The sequence below is a fragment of the Artibeus jamaicensis genome, unplaced genomic scaffold (genome assembly GCF_021234435.1).
Source record: "Artibeus jamaicensis isolate MK-2021 breed Jamaican fruit bat unplaced genomic scaffold, CSHL_Jam_final contig_327, whole genome shotgun sequence".
Lineage (NCBI taxonomy): Eukaryota > Metazoa > Chordata > Mammalia > Chiroptera > Phyllostomidae > Artibeus > Artibeus jamaicensis.
Window position 1 is genome coordinate 4,270,897 of NW_026521772.1, and position 15,426 is coordinate 4,286,322.

Consider the following 15,426-nt stretch of genomic DNA (forward strand, 5'->3'; position numbering starts at 1 on the left):
TCACCTGTTCACGCCTCATCCTCCTTTAAGTGGTCTTAATGGCATGTGCGGTAGCTACTTCAGAGGGCTACCATGGAGGGGAAGATTAAAAAATGCTGAAAAACATTCTGAAAAGTCAGAAAAGATAAACATATACACAGGCATCACTAGGGGGTAACAGGGTGGGCAGGTGGGCTCATTTCTGTCCTGTAGCCAAATCAGAGGTCGGAGGCCAGTCCTCTTTAGAAATTTCCCAGTGTGGCGGTCAGTGATAAAACTACGTCTAGTGTTGGAATCTTAATCAACTGTTAAAAAAATTACTTTCCCATTCGTTCAAACAGGCATGGCAATATCCACACACCCTCTGGTAGGAGCACTTACACCATGGAAATGGGGTCAGTCATCAAAATAATGATCTCGTTGAAATTCTCTAACAGAGACCCAGACAAAAATTCTCACTCGGACCCACAGACCCCTGGTGGACTCCACAGATGAGCTCCAGGAGGTCTGCGAACTTCTCAAAATTCTACGCACAACACTGTGTTCTGGGGGAAGAGCCCCAGTTTCTCAGCCAAAGGAATCCCCAAGAGTTAAGGACGCTAATTAGACTTAAGCAAGAGTTCGGAACAGCCAATCAGACACGGTTCTTGGCCTCCCCTTTGATGTTTGTTTACACGATCCTCTTGTTTTTTCACTACTGTGCCCAACAACTACTGGGAAGGCAGCCTCTTAGCTCAGCGGGTAGAGGGCAAAGGCCGTGCGGGTCATGAGGGAACACTCAGCACAGAAGGGTCGTTAGTACTGTTCTGATCACAGTACCTTCCGGGCACGAAAAAGCAACATATTCACCGTCTCGCTTTTTTAAAGGCATAGGAAACTGGGTCTGGGTGTGAGTTCATGTGTAAACACACATCTTCAGAGGTGGCTGGAGGACGAGACAGTGAATGTGGAACTTGAGGATGCGGCATGAGCAGAACAGCAACGTGTCAACAGCAAGGAAGGTGCAGGTGGCAAAGCAGCGGACAGTGACTGCTCACAACTGTGACAAACGCCTTTTGTTGTTCACTGTCGAGCTGGTGTTATGAGTCCTCCAGCCCCACAGGTTTCCGGTTTGAGAACACAGTGGCGACCGGAGTCTGAAAATACTCATGTACGCTGAAAAAAAAAAAAGAGGTGAGTGAATTCTAATCCTAGTTTTAAAAAAGTACTGAACGAATGAAGTTCTTGTTGACTCATGACCAGAAATGAACCTTCAGAGAAAGGCTGTCTATGATATTTTAAAATACTAATTGGCTCAGACATCGTTAGTTTGTCCAGAGAAGGAAAGTTCTGGCAGCAGAAGGAAACTCACATTGCATCCAAGCGTGTCTTTGTTTCGTCCTGCTGAACGTACAGAAACGCGATTCCCCCGCATCCAGAAGTCGGCCGGCTCTCTGCCCCAGTCCACCAGTGCCCTCTGCTTCGTGGGCATGACCGCAGCTCTGGGCAATGGGACTCTCCATCTGGCTGAAGTGAGAGGTACTACACAACAATTCAGTCATTTAAGGGGAATAAAAACAAACCAAGACCCGGTTTTCTCTGACATTTGGGAACAAAACCTCTCCCTAAGGCTCAGGGAGATAACCCACAGATTGTTAATGTGACAGCAAAATTTTTAAAAATTCAGATACCGGCGACAAGAGATTTCCGAAAACCTGTTTTAAAACACGGTTGAAAATATTGATTATTTTTAGTGATAGTTTTGAGTGTAAATTTTAAACCTTCACAATAAAATGAATAAATACCAAGTGACAGTCTTTGCTTAAGAACAATCTATAGTTTTAGATGTGGCAAAACAGGCTATACAGCAACTTGTCTAGGAAACAGCACGATCAAATTACAAAGGAAAGATGGAAAAAGGGGTTCTTGATAGTTCCTTGCTCGGATAACTACCCTGTACATCTGAAATGAATAAACACTCTTTGATTTGCTAATGCCCTGAAAATACACAAAGAACAGCTGATCCTTGAATGGCGCACGGGGTGGGGGCGCCAAGCCCTCTCTGCCATCAGAAACCAAGGTGTAACTATCGCCTCCAAAAAACTTAACTCCTAACAGTCTGCTGTTGACCGGGGGCCTTTCCAATAACATACACAGCCAGTCAACATGCCATTTGTGTGTTATATGTATTTTGTACTGGGTTCTTCCAATAAAATAAGCTAGAGAAAAGAAAATGTCATAAGGAGGAGAAAACACATTTGTAGTATTCACTGAAAAATAACCTGCGTGTGAGTGGACCTGCGTGGTTCAAACCCGTGGCATTCCAGGGTCAGCCGCACTAGTGGTAGAAAGCTGCACGCGACGTCTCAGGCACTTTTACTGTAACTAGTGAAGAGGCTTCTTAAACCCACTCAGGTAATGTGGACCATGAGTGTTCAGCTAAATAGCAGGCTGCGATGTGGCTGCGCAGTACCACTTCAGCCTGTACTAACCCGCAGGTCACGTCCACAGACACTAGAACAAATGCAGAGTTTGGGGAATGGTGCGGCTTACAGCTCAGAAAACAGGAAGTTTGCTTAGAACAGTCCCACAGCGAGCGGCACACCCGTGTCTCACTTCTGCTGTGAGGGGCCTGGTGAGCCCCTTTCCGACAGGTCGGCTGGAGCTGCAGAAACTCCTGCCAGGGCCGGGGACTCCACTAAGAGAGCTGGCTGCTTGTTACTTAACGGGGACACATTAGAAAAATTACTGCTAAGTGGCGATGTTTGCACCTCAACCTCTTATTTCATTTTTTCCCCCATCACAGCTTGTCTCCTTTCCTTATACAGTAAGAAATGTCATGAAACCCCCCAGATGGGCTTCTTTAGGCTTAAAGGAGAAGTTTACGAGCCGGTTTCAAGGTGGGCAGACTTGTCTGTCCATTCACAAAAACTGTGCTCTACTTGTCTATGCTTTTGGTAAAAAACGGATGCTCTCCTGGTATCCAGAAATAACCCGAGTCACCCCTAAGGACTGGGCATTATGGCTATTTCACATTAGACCCAAAGAGGCTCAACAGTTCAGGCCCGAGCTCATACACAGACTGCCACCATCAGTGACAGGGATGTCGCAGCCAATTAGAAGGCCACATGGCAGGGGAGGAGTCGAGGGAAACTCCTCCCTGCCATGTGAGGGTGAGAGTAAGGTGTCCTGACCGTGAAGTGGACTCCAGACCCTGTGTTTCAACCTACAGTGAGGTCACTAAATCACTCTGAAATGCCCAAGGTTTCGAGGTTTTCCTCTGACTTCTATACCCTGATGTGATAAAATTGTGCCCTTGCTTTTGCTTTCTTAACACCCCTCTTCTTCCCTATCTCCCCCAATTCTGTCTGCCAAGAGGCTGGACATTTTAGCTCCCTATGAGGACCCACTGTCCAAAATGCCACCAGATCACGTCACCCCCACTCCAGGATTTCAAGGAACTTCCCCCCATTGTCAGTGTCGAACTGTCAGTCATGTTTTGCTTCTGTAAGTTCCTTAAAAGGGCAGCCATGTTTAATGCTGTAAAATACGATGTGTCTCCTCCCCTGACCCTCGACTGCAGTGATACATTTCACAGCTCGCTCAGCAGAGCCTATCGCATTACGCACGGTGCACATGCTCAGCACCAAAGCTGTACTGGTCGGAGGGCATGCAAGTAGAATGAACCGCCGAGACTTCAAAATCCCCGATCCTCAGAACCGGTTTTATTAGCAGACAGACAGCAGAGATGGGTGGTAAAAGCAGCATTGTTTTCCCAGTTTTCTTTTGTCGCCGATGCCCGATGCTGTTGGACGGTGCCTCCCAGTCTTTCTGTCTAAGCCTGGCCAGCCGTGTGCTGCTGTAACACCAAAGACACGGCCTTGCATCCTGTCACCTCTTCCGGCAGGCAGCCGTCCTGGTCCCGCAGGGTGGGGTCGGCGCCGGACTGGAGCAGCAGCTCCACGATGTCCAAAAACTCACAGGCAGCAGCTGACGGGAAATGGACAGATACGGAGACAAGGTTACTGGGGGACAGAGGAAGGAGACTTCGGCAGGAAGGCGATCGGGCCTGTCCACCGGGACTGTGCCAGCAGGCAGACCTGTGAGTGTCAGCGGCGCGAGATGGGTTGTTGGTTGCCCAGAAGCAAGCAAGTGAAGAAACACACGTTTTAACAGTGAGGTTTCTGGATCCTATTCTTAAGGATGGGGCGAAGGGCAAGAACAAAAAGAATGTTTAAGTATCTATTATACTGGGATTGGGATAATGTTAGGTTTGCGACTATCCTAAAAGGCTAAAAATTTTGTCAACGTCAAAGAAACAATTATGTTTTGTTTTTGAAGAGGAGGTAAGTGGGTAACTAACTGAACTTTAAAATTTGTGCATGAAAAAACGGAAGCTGGCCTAGGTATGAGACCATCCCTTCCCACAATCTTCTTCCCCACCAAACACTAAATGGCACCAACCACACAAGGCACAGGAAGGGGACAAGGACCTATAATACGAAGACCGATTATGAAGATGGTGCAGCACTGCCCCAGGATGGACTAACGGACCGAAGGGCTAGAACACAGAGCCTTCCACTCCTGTGCATCCCAGGTCTCTGGGAGAGCAAAGCCCCGTTAATTAGATGGTGCTGAGACATGTGGGCTAAAGGCAAAATGGGCATTTCCCACGAGATGAAACAGAAATGGCAATAAGCATGAAACGTGAGCAACTACATTAGTAACCAGGTAAATGAAAAGGAAAACCAGAAGACACCACTTCATAGCCAGTAGGTCGGTGAAATGAAAGCTTAGACAGTGCCAAGCCTTGAAGGGGACAGGGGCAGGGGACACTCCCCTTGAGCTGTGAGGGGGTAGGGTGGCGTGGGCGCTTTGGACAGGTTGGCATTACACACTGACCCGAGACAAAGGCACACCTCTGACTCAGCTCCTCTGCACCCAGCTGCATGCTCTGCAGGGACGTCTGCAGGGGCTGGGCTCCCCAGAGATGCCGGCGAGAACGCACACGGCAGCGCTGCTCACAGCAGACGGCAAGTGTGCAGCACCCAGTGCCCGTGCGGAACGACATGCGAACACCAGACACTGCTCACTTACACAGTGAAACCCCACACAACACCGAAAACTAATGAACATGAGTTCACACCCAGAAGATGATGGTGAAGGAAAGAGAACCCCAACACAGTATCACAGCGTGGCTGCGTTTCAACAAAATTTTAAAAGACAAGACTAAACACTGCTGTTCAGAGACACAACTATGCCATGAAACGATCAGGGGAATCGTTAATATACAATTTGGGGACAGTGCTAATGGGTGGGGCTGGGAGTGCAGGGAAGCTGTGTGATTGGATGGATAGACACTCTCAGATGTGGGCGAGGTTCTATTTCTAGCTAGGTGGCGGGTACCTTTTTTTAAAGCTACATTTTAAGCCCTTCATACACATTTATCACTCTTTTGTGGTATGATCCATTACACAACAGCCACTACAAAAGGTTAGATAAAAGGGAAGAAGGATAAGGAGCTTGATTCAATGAGTATTTTATTGAATACACACTATATCAGTCCTATCGAGGATACAGGCAAGATTTCTGCTCGGGGGAATTTATTATAAAACAGCTGGGAGAGTAATATGTAACTCGGCAACCCTACCACAAAGGAATGCATAAGTGTTGTGGCAGACAACACACACACGCACACACCACGCAAAGGTGGAGGAGGAGGGGGGTGAGGAACAGGAAAAACAGCACCAGTGGGTAGTGTGGAAGCTGGGCTCTGAAGGACCAAGTAACACCGCAGGTACACTGAGGGGGAAGGCGCTGCAGAGTGAGAAGGGGCCAGGGCACAGGGAACCCGGCTGCAGGCTCCCGGAGACAGTGGAGGGTCTAAAGCAGAGAGGCTGGGTTTTAACCCCACTGTGCAGGGCGCCTCGAAAGCCGCACTGAGGAGTCTGCCTTTAAGGCAGGGGAGCGGTGAAATTCGGCTTCCGTGTCAGGATGATCATTCTGTGAAGAGAGACCTGCGGGGCCGAGAAATCTGTGGCAGGAGGCCGATCAGGAGCTGGTGGTAGTTCTTTAGGGGCCTGAAATGAGCCAGTGTCAGCAGGAATAGGGAGAAGGGGCCAAAATTCAAGGAGTGGGACATAGCAACATACTTAAAAAAATGTTTGTGAGCACTAAATAAATGGAGCTGATACAGTGTTCTATTGCTAGGGACCGATAAACATTTAATTATTTATATTTGTAAAATTTCCTTTTATTTTCCGGGACAAAAAATATTTTATTTCAAATATACTTACAGGTTTTTGAAAAGCTCATAGGCTTAAGGCCCGTGATCATAATGTTTACTGGATAAAATGGCTCGAGTATCTCCACACTCGATATGAAACCCAGATGCCATAAAGAAAACTAATGGTAAATCTGAACACACAGAAACTTAAAATTGGTAAATTTGAACACACAGAAATTTAAAACAGCCATACCACACACACAAAAATACTATACAGAAGGGTAACCACACTCTAGGAAACAGTCACATACGTAAGACAGACAAGCGCTAATACCCTTGATATTTAAAAAATATTTCACAAATCAACCCAGAGAACAATGGGGAAAGAGCTACGAGAACCAAAGATGACACGGACATTTCCAGTTGGGGGGACCACACAGGTGTTGGTGACGTTACTTCTAGAACAAGGAACCAGAAGAAGGGAGCACAGGAGTTTCTGGAGGGAGCAGACTTGGGTCGGGACGCGACAAACACAGATAAACCAGGCCGTCCACACTGCCGTCTCTATTTTTGTCCTACGCAACTTTCTGAAGACATGTGTCCTGGTCTCAGGATTCTTAGCACTTTTTTTGGTTACTCTGTTAAATATATTTATATTACATGACCTCAGGTGGTCTCTCCCTTACCATGCCAGAGAGAGATGTTTGAAAATAACATATGGCTCACTTAGAATTCCTAACGGTGTCCTTACTAATAGACACATTTATGTGGCTGGGAAATAGATAACGTCAGAGGCAAAAATTGTTAGTGCCAGTTATTAAATTTCCTCTTGTATTTCCTTTACTACAGTTTATATTCATCTACTTCAGATTGTGCCAATTAACATACAGTGTGAGCTCTGGGGATCCTCGTCTGGCACCGCGGGGAAATACCAGCAGTTTTGCCCACCACGTTCTCTGCAGCACTCCGGGCCCGGGTGGCTGGACTCACCGCCCAGTGGGGAAGACATACAAGGAGTCTGCATAAGACAGCTGTGCAAAATGGAGCTGAAAGAGCCTTATTTGTGCACAGAAATACTCCTGAGAACAACCCAGATACTCCACTTGATTTCACACCAGAAAACTGTAAGAGAAGAGAAGCAATTGTAAAAAACTACCTGGAAGGGCATGAAGCAGCAGCTGTGCCCCAGTCCTGGATTCACCCAAAGACAGAATGGACGGCTGCCCATCTCTGCTGTGGACAAGACTGCAGAGGTTTTACAAGTACACCCAGTGAGAGTCTATGAAGTAGCAACTTTATACAACGTATAATCGAAAGCCAGTTGGAAAGCATCACATTCAGGTCGGCACTACTACACTGTGCATGCTTCAAAACCACTGAAGGCCATTCAGAAAAAGCTTGGAATAAAGGCTGGGGAGACTACACCTGACAAACTGTTCACTGTTATACAGGGGGAATGTTTAGGGGCCTGTGTCAATGTACCAATGGTTCAAATAAATGACAACTACTATGAGGATCGGACACCTAAGGATATAGAAGAAATTTTTGATGAGCTCAAAGCTGGTGAAACTCCAAAACCTGGGCCAAGGAGTGGATGCTTCTCTTGTGAGCCAGCTGGGGGGGGATCTCACCTCTTTGGCTGAACCACCCAAAGGACGTGGCTTCAGTGTACAAGCAGGCCTTTAATTTACATTTGATTGTAAATATGTCACTTGAAAATAAAATATGAATCTTCTGTAAAAACAAAACAAAATGAAACAAAACATCTAGTGTGAGATTCCCTATCCCACCTGCCCCCACTTTTTTCCTGGTTTATTGAGTTCATGTTCACTCTTAAAAAAATGCTGAATTATGACAGCTGTATCTATCTATTCATGCAACTACTGTTGCAACGGAAATATAGGGCATGTCCGTCACCCCCAAAAGTTCCCCTCTGTCTCTCTGCAGTTGATCCTCCACCCCGGCCACAGCCCCTGGCAACCACCGATCTGATTTCTGTCCTTACGGTTTTGCCTTCTCCAGAAATGGAAACCCTATGGCGGAGTCTTTTGTGTCTTGCTTCTCACTAGGCGTAACACTTCTGAGATTCACCCACGTTGCTGCAAGTCCCTTCCTTCTTATTGCTGAGCAGTGTTCTATTACATGGACCTACGCAGGCATCGGGGTTGCTTGCAGTTTTGGGCTGGTATGAGTAAGACCTGATGAACACCTGGACACATCTTTGTGTGGTTCTTTTTTGTTTTCAGGTCTTTGGGGTAAATATCTAGGAATGGGACTGTTGAGTCAATGCAGCAAGTGAATAACTTTAAAAAAAAAAGACTACTTATTTATTTTTTAGAGAGAGGGCAAGGGAGGGAGAAAGAGAGGGAGAGCACCATGAATGTGACAGAGAGACACCAACTGAATGCCTCTCGTGTGTGCCCTGACGGAGGACCAAACCTGCGGCCCAGGCATGTGCCCTGACCAGGAATTGAACGCACGACCTTCGCTTTGAGGAATGATGCCCCAGCGACTAAGCCACACTGGCCAGGGCTAGTTAACTCTTAGAAGAGACTACCGCACGTCCGAAGTTTGCATTCACACCACACATATATGAATTCTTCCTGCTTTGACTATGGGCAACTGAAATCACAGAAGGTGGAACTGGGGGTGAGACGATGCCGTGCATCAGAAATGAGAGCGGGACATCGCTACAGATCCCCTGGACACGATGGGATGATAAAGAAAACTACAAATAACTCTGTGCCCACACGTACGATAGCCTAGATGAGATGGACCAATTCCTTCAAAGACAACTTGCCGAAACTCATATGAATACAACCCGAAGAGGCCCGTATCTGCTAAGGAGGTGGAATGATGCCGTAATGATGGATACAATGCCGTTTTACATGTGTCCACTGAATGTACAGGAGTGAACCATGATGTAAACTTCGGGTGATCACGCTGTATTGCAATGTGATTATGATACGTCAACGCAGGTTCATCAACTGTAATACACACACCGCTCTGGTGGGGAATGCTGATAAGAAGGGAGGAGGAAATAGGAAAACATACACTGGTCTCTGCACCCAGTTCCAGGCCCAGAGTCCGACGGCCCTGCAACGTCCTGCGTGACAAGGGCACCAGGGGCATCTTCTGTTCTAACACCTGGTCCTTCCAGGTTACCTATCATGTTTCATCGACTGACGCACCTATTCTTACACCACAATGTCTTGATTTCTGTAAGTCTTGACCAAAGGATGGGCCCTCCACCTTTCTTCTTTTTCAAAGTTGGTATGGCTATTCCGGGTACTTTGTTGTCCATATCACCTTTAGATTAGCTTGTTACAAAAAGTCCTCCTGGGAATTTTTTCAGGACCGCATTGGGTATGCAGGTCACTCTGGGGAGAATGAATAGTTTAAGAATAACGGGTCTTTGGATCTACAAACAACAGAATCTCTCTCCATTTACTTAGATTTCCCCTGATTTCTCTCAGCCATATTTGGGAATTTTCAACATACAAATTGTGCACTTATTTTGATTTATCCCTAGGAATTTCATGTTTTTTGAGGCTGCTGTCAATGATATTTTTAAGAATTTCAAATTGGTTCACTACAAGCATAAAGAAAAACAACTGATATTTGCATATTGACTTTGTAACTTTTTTTTTAAGGTTTTTTATTTTAAATTTTATTTATTTATCTTTAGAGGGGAAGGGAAGGAGAGAAGGAGAGAAACATCAATGTACAGTTGCCTCTCATGCGTCCCCTGACAGGAACTGGCCTGCAACTTAGGCATGTGCCCTGACTCGGAATCGAACCGTGATCCTCTGGTTCGCAGGCCCGCACTCGATCCATTGAGCTACACCAGCCAGGGCCTGACTTTGTAACTTTCAATTTCTAGTTATTCACTAACAGTATATACGAGTATGGTTGATACTTACATATTAATTTTTGTATTCTGCAAACCTGCTGATCTCACTTGTTAATTTTAGTAGTTTTTTTCCCCGAAACATAGAGTCTTTGGGGTTTTCCATATAGGTGCACATATCGTCTGTGAAAAAGGAAATTTTATTCCTTCCCTTTAAATCTCATCTGTTTATGTCTTTCCTTTGCCCACTACACTGGCTAGAACTCCATACAAGGTCAGACCAATGTGGACCAGTCGGGTCAGCATTCGGCCATTCGCCGTTAAGGGCAATGTTAAGCTACCAATTTCCTCAGGCTGAGGAAGTCCCCTTCTATTCCTATTTTGCTGTGTGTGTATGTGTACGTGTGTGTTTGGGTCACTTAGGGAGGCTGAATTTTCATCTGCTCTTTCTACACATGTGGAGATGACTGCATGTTTTGTTTGGGGTTTTGCTCTGTTGATGTGATGAAGTACAACGACTTTCAGTTGCTGAATCAACCTTACATTCTTAGGATAAACACATTCAATTATGATTTATTACCCTTTTTTTACATTGCTGGGCTCAATTTGCTGACACTTCGTTGGAGCTTTTTATACCTACATCCAGGGGAGATACTAGCCTGCGGCTTTCTTCTCATCTTGGGGGTTCTCCTGGTTCTGGTGTGAGGGTGATGTCAGCCTCAGACTGAGTTGGGCGGCGCTGCCTCTCCTTTGATTTTCTGTAAGAGTCTGTGTGCAGGCCGGGTATTATTTCTTCCTTAGACATGCAGTAGAATTCACCAAGGCGGCAACTATGTCCTCAAGATTTTGTTGTGGGAACGTTTTTAGCCACAATTTAGATTCTTTAATAAATATAAGGCTATCCAGGTTATCTACTTCTTTTTGAGAGAAACAGTTTGTGTTTCTCTTATCTAATTTGCATAAAACTGTTCATAATGTCAGCAGAATCTTTGCTTCTCTCTCTCTTTTTAATTGGCCTGGCTAGAGGTCTTTCAGTTTTATTGACCTTTTCAAAGGTTTTCAATGGTTTCACAGATTGTCACATTGATTTTTTGGTTTTCTATTTCAATAATTTCTGCTTTGGTCTTTATTATTTTATTCCTATGCTTACCCTGGGCTTACTTTGCTCTTCTTTTTCTTTTTTAAAGGCAGAGTCTGGGGCCATCTATTTGAGGCCTTTACTCTCCCCAGGAAGAGCGTCTGATTCGCCTCTAAGCACCACTTTTAGCTGCACCCCACACGTGCCAATGGGGTGTTTTCATTTTCACGTAGTTCAAAATATTTCCTAATTTCCCTGGAAATTTCTTCTTTGACCTATGAATTATTCAGAAGTTTGTTTAAGTTTCTTTTTTTCTTTTTTTTTTTAGGGAACATTTAAAAAACTTTTTATTTTGAAATAATTTGAATATTAACAAAAAGTTGCAAATATGGTACAAAGAACTCCCATATATCCTTTGCCCAAATTTCCCAGATGTTAACATTTAGAAACACTTGATTTATCAAAGAAGAGTTTTTTTTTAATTGATTATGCTGTTACAGTTGTTCTATTCCCCCCTTCATTCCCCTCCACCATACCCCCCCATCCCCACCATTACCCCCCTTTAGTTTATGACCATGTGTCTCAAGTCCTTTAGATTCTATATTTCCCATGCTATTCTTGCCACCCCCATCTATTTTCTATCTACTGTCTATGCTACTTACTTTCTGTACCTTCTCCCCCCATCTCCTCCTCCCACTCCCCTGTTGCTAACCCTCCTTGAGATCTTCATTTCTATGTTTCTACTCCTGATCTAGCTGTCCTTTTTAGTTTGCTTTCATTTTAGGTGTGGTTGTTAATAACTGTGAGTTTGTTGTCCTTTCACTGTTCATGTTTCTTTAACTTCTTTTTCTTAGATAAGTCCCTTTAACATTTCATATAATAAGGGCTTGGTGATGATGAACTCCTTGAATTTGATCTTATCTGAGAAGCACCTTATCTGTCCTTCCATTCTAAATGAAAGTTTTGCTGGATAGAGCAATCTTGGTTGTAGGTCTTTGGATTTCATGACTTGGAATACCTCTTTCCAGCCCCTTCTTGCCTGTAAAGTCTCTTTTGAGAAATCTGCTGACAGTCTGATGGGGACTCCTTTGTAGGTGACTGTCCCCTTAGCTCTTGCTGCTTCCAGGATTCTCTCCTTCATTTTAATTTTGGCTAATGTAATTATGATGTGCCTTGGTGTGTTCCTTCTTGGGTCCAACTTCTTTGGGACTCTCTGAGCTTCCTGGATTTCCTGGATGTCTATTGCCTTTGCCAGATTGGGGAAATTTTCCTTTATTATTTGTGCAAATACGTTTTCCACTGGTGGCTGTGCCTTTCCCCCTTCTGGTACCCCTATAATCCGGATGTTGGAGCGTTTAAAGATGTCCTGGAGGTTCCTAAGACTCTCCTCATTTCTTTGAATTCTTGCTTCCTGACTCTTTTCTGTTTGGCCATTATTTGCTTTCTTCTGGTCCACTCCATTGATTTGAGTCCCAGTTTCCTTTTCATCGCTATTGGTTTCCTGTGCAATTCCGTTCATTTCAATTAGTTTCGCCTTCATATGTTTCTGTAATTTGTGGCTATAATCAACCAGTTCTGTGAGGATCCTGATGACCAGTGTTTTAAACTGTGCGTCTGAGAGTTTTGCTATTTCTTCATCACTTAGATCTATGGGCTCTGGGGCTTTGAGATCTTGCGACATTTTTGGTCTGTTCTGGCCCTTTAAGTGTGAGAAGCAGTGCCTTGGACTCCCAGGTCGCTGGGTTGTGATGCTGTATGTGGGGGCGTGGTCAGAGCGGGGAAATGGCGGCGCCCTTCACTGCCACTTGCCGCGGGGACCCACCGGGCCCGGTTCAACCGCCCACTCCCTCGCCTGACTGCCCGTGCACAAATGCACGACCACAGTCAACACGCAGCACCGCTTCCCCGCTGTCTCCTCCCGGTCGCTCGCCTGGTCACTCGCTCAGTCGCTCACTAGGTCCAACCCTGCGCCTGGATTCCGCGAGTCTGGATTCCGCGCCTGAGCCAGTCTGACCGAGTCCTCCTGTGCAACCCCGCTCCACCAGCTACTGGTTTCGCCCCTTACCGGTCAGGCTGAAGAATTTGTTGTTAACGGACTTCTGAAAAGTTCAATTTTCCGTGTTCTGGCTGTGATTTCTGTTGCTAATATTTAGTTGTCCCTAAACTTGGTTGTGTGAGAAGGCACGGCACATCCACCTATACCTCCATCTTGGCGGAAGTCCAGAAGAGTTTTAGAGTGTACAGCTCTCTCAGTTGTTGACACGCGTCAGCCGCGCCTCAATCTCACGTGTGAATTCCCGGGTGTTAGGCTCCAGTCCCTGGAGTCTCCGGAGTTGCCCGCGCTTTTCCTAGAAAGCTACGGATCAGACTATAGAGGGTGAGGGCCAGAGTACAGCCAATCCTCTCCAGCGCCGGAGCTCTTCCTGGAAGCCCGACCCCTCCCGGGGCCCAGGTAAACCTGCGGCCCGACTCCTGCTTGCCCTTCCGCTGCGACGAACCCCCCACCTTAAGTTTCTTACAATTGGGAGTTTTTCTAGATCTGTGTCTGTTAATAATTTCTAATTTAATTCTGAGGTGGTCACAGAGCAAACTTTGCAAGATTTTTTTTCATTTGTTGAAGTTTGTTTTCGCAGCCAGAATATGATCTACCTTTATAAAGTATTCCAGGTGTACCTGAAATAAAGTTTATTCTACTTATTAGGTGAACGGGTCTCTGGATACCAACCAAGTCAAGTGGATGGACTGTGTTGCTCAAGTCTTTTATATCCCTGCTGACTTCTTATCTACTTGCTCCATCAGTTATTGATTTACTGCTTGACAATGGGTTGTTTTTTCCTTGCATTTGTCCCCTAATGTTTGACTGAGTGAAGAACATTGTGTGTAGGAGGACAGCGAAGGCTGAAGAGATACTACTGTTCACCCCAGAGAGTAGGCCTCTTCTTCTTTTGTGCCATTAGCAGGGTGCCCAGTCCATCTAGTGAGCAGCTGAACTGTGTCTGCGGTTTGCTGGTGCTGCAGGTTCGCTTCAGGGCTCCGCTCATTTTCAATCCCTCTGCATGTGGGCCGCCGCCGCCTTAGGCTTCGTGTGCAGCCCAGGGTGCCCAGGGCTTCTTCAGTGCTCCGCTCCACCCGCAGCTTGCACGGTCCCCGTGTGTCTCCCACAGAGGGAGTCTCTCTCTCTCCACTCTTGCTCTTGCCCCATCTCTAAGATTGCTGTTGCTTATTATTCAGGACGAAGCTCCTGGTGGCCATGGGGTGGAGTTCTCTGTCCTCTTGGGCTGGTCTGTCTCAGGCAGGCCCTCAGGGGTGGGGATTCCTCAGTGTTCTGGCACCCCCCCTAAATGTCAGCCCAACTCTGCCTTGTACGAGGGAGAACTGTCTTGGGCGTGAGAGAGGCTCCCGCCCTGTCCCAGTGGCGGGTGGTCTGCTTTGTGCTGGTGCAGGGTTCACAGCCCAGGGGTTGCTTCCCTGTCCCTCCTTCATGGCAAACAGACTTTGCTTCTGTTCCTCCTCTAACAGCAGCGGGTATCTGCCTGGGCCCAGGGACAGGAAGAGGACAGAAACATTTTCTGCTTCCCCCCAGGGGTTTAAGGGTTTTGCTTCTGTGGAATGAGTCCAGGGAAGTGGCAGGGTTTCAAGACTGCAGCCCACAGAGGAGGCCCGCTCTGTTCCCAGTCTCCCACAGAGCGCCTACTTCCTGGGAAGGAGCCCTGGAGTGAGGGCTCTTCTTGGCTCTGAATTATTCTAAAATGTCATTCCAGTCACTTTAAGAATTTGTTCATTTTAGCAGTTTTCTTCTTATCTGTTTCAAGGTGGCTGCCTCTTCCCCAGTCACTCCATCAAAGGTGAAAGGGTCTGTGTGTCTTGCAGGGGCTGGTCACTCTTTGGAACCGTTTTCTTTGCTGGAGATTCAGTGGGAACAGAGCCCTCCCGGAGGCTGGGGTTCGATGATGAAGTAGGGCATCTCTGTTGGCACTCAGGTGGTGATACGGGCGCTTCTCTGGTTCCCTTGTGGGTGCTGCCAACTCAGGGCTCCCGGGCGACATGCTATGAAGTGGGCATAGAGCCAACAGCCCAAACCAGGCTGTGGCGAGTTATGAACTAGGGACAGTGCTGGGGAACCTTTACGTCTCCCATGCTGACAGATTCAGGCACCAAGTGCAAATCCACAATAGCACAAGGTCAGAGGTGGCCCTAAGTGAACAGAGGTGGAGGCGGAAATTCTGGGGAACGAAAATCAGACCAAATTGGGAGCCCTGTCTATCTCTGCCGTCAGAAGTGTGGGAATCCTTAGAAGGCTACTAAAATGATAAG

The 15,426-nt window shown here is 46.5% G+C and overlaps 1 protein-coding gene and 1 pseudogene across 1 annotated transcript in view; one reads left to right on the top strand and one right to left on the bottom strand.

Moving 5' to 3' along the window:
• Nucleotides 1-1,191: 1,191 nt before the first annotated feature.
• ACBD6 (acyl-CoA binding domain containing 6) overlaps nt 1,192-15,426 on the bottom strand; it is a 134,595-nt gene continuing 120,360 nt past the window's right edge. Inside the window, 1 exon segment of the mRNA XM_037145628.2 lies at nt 1,192-3,948. Coding sequence (XP_037001523.1) covers nt 3,794-3,948 — 155 coding nt within the window. The 3' untranslated portion in view covers nt 1,192-3,793.
• LOC128627156 (NADH dehydrogenase [ubiquinone] flavoprotein 2, mitochondrial-like) lies at nt 4,949-7,870 on the top strand (annotated as a pseudogene).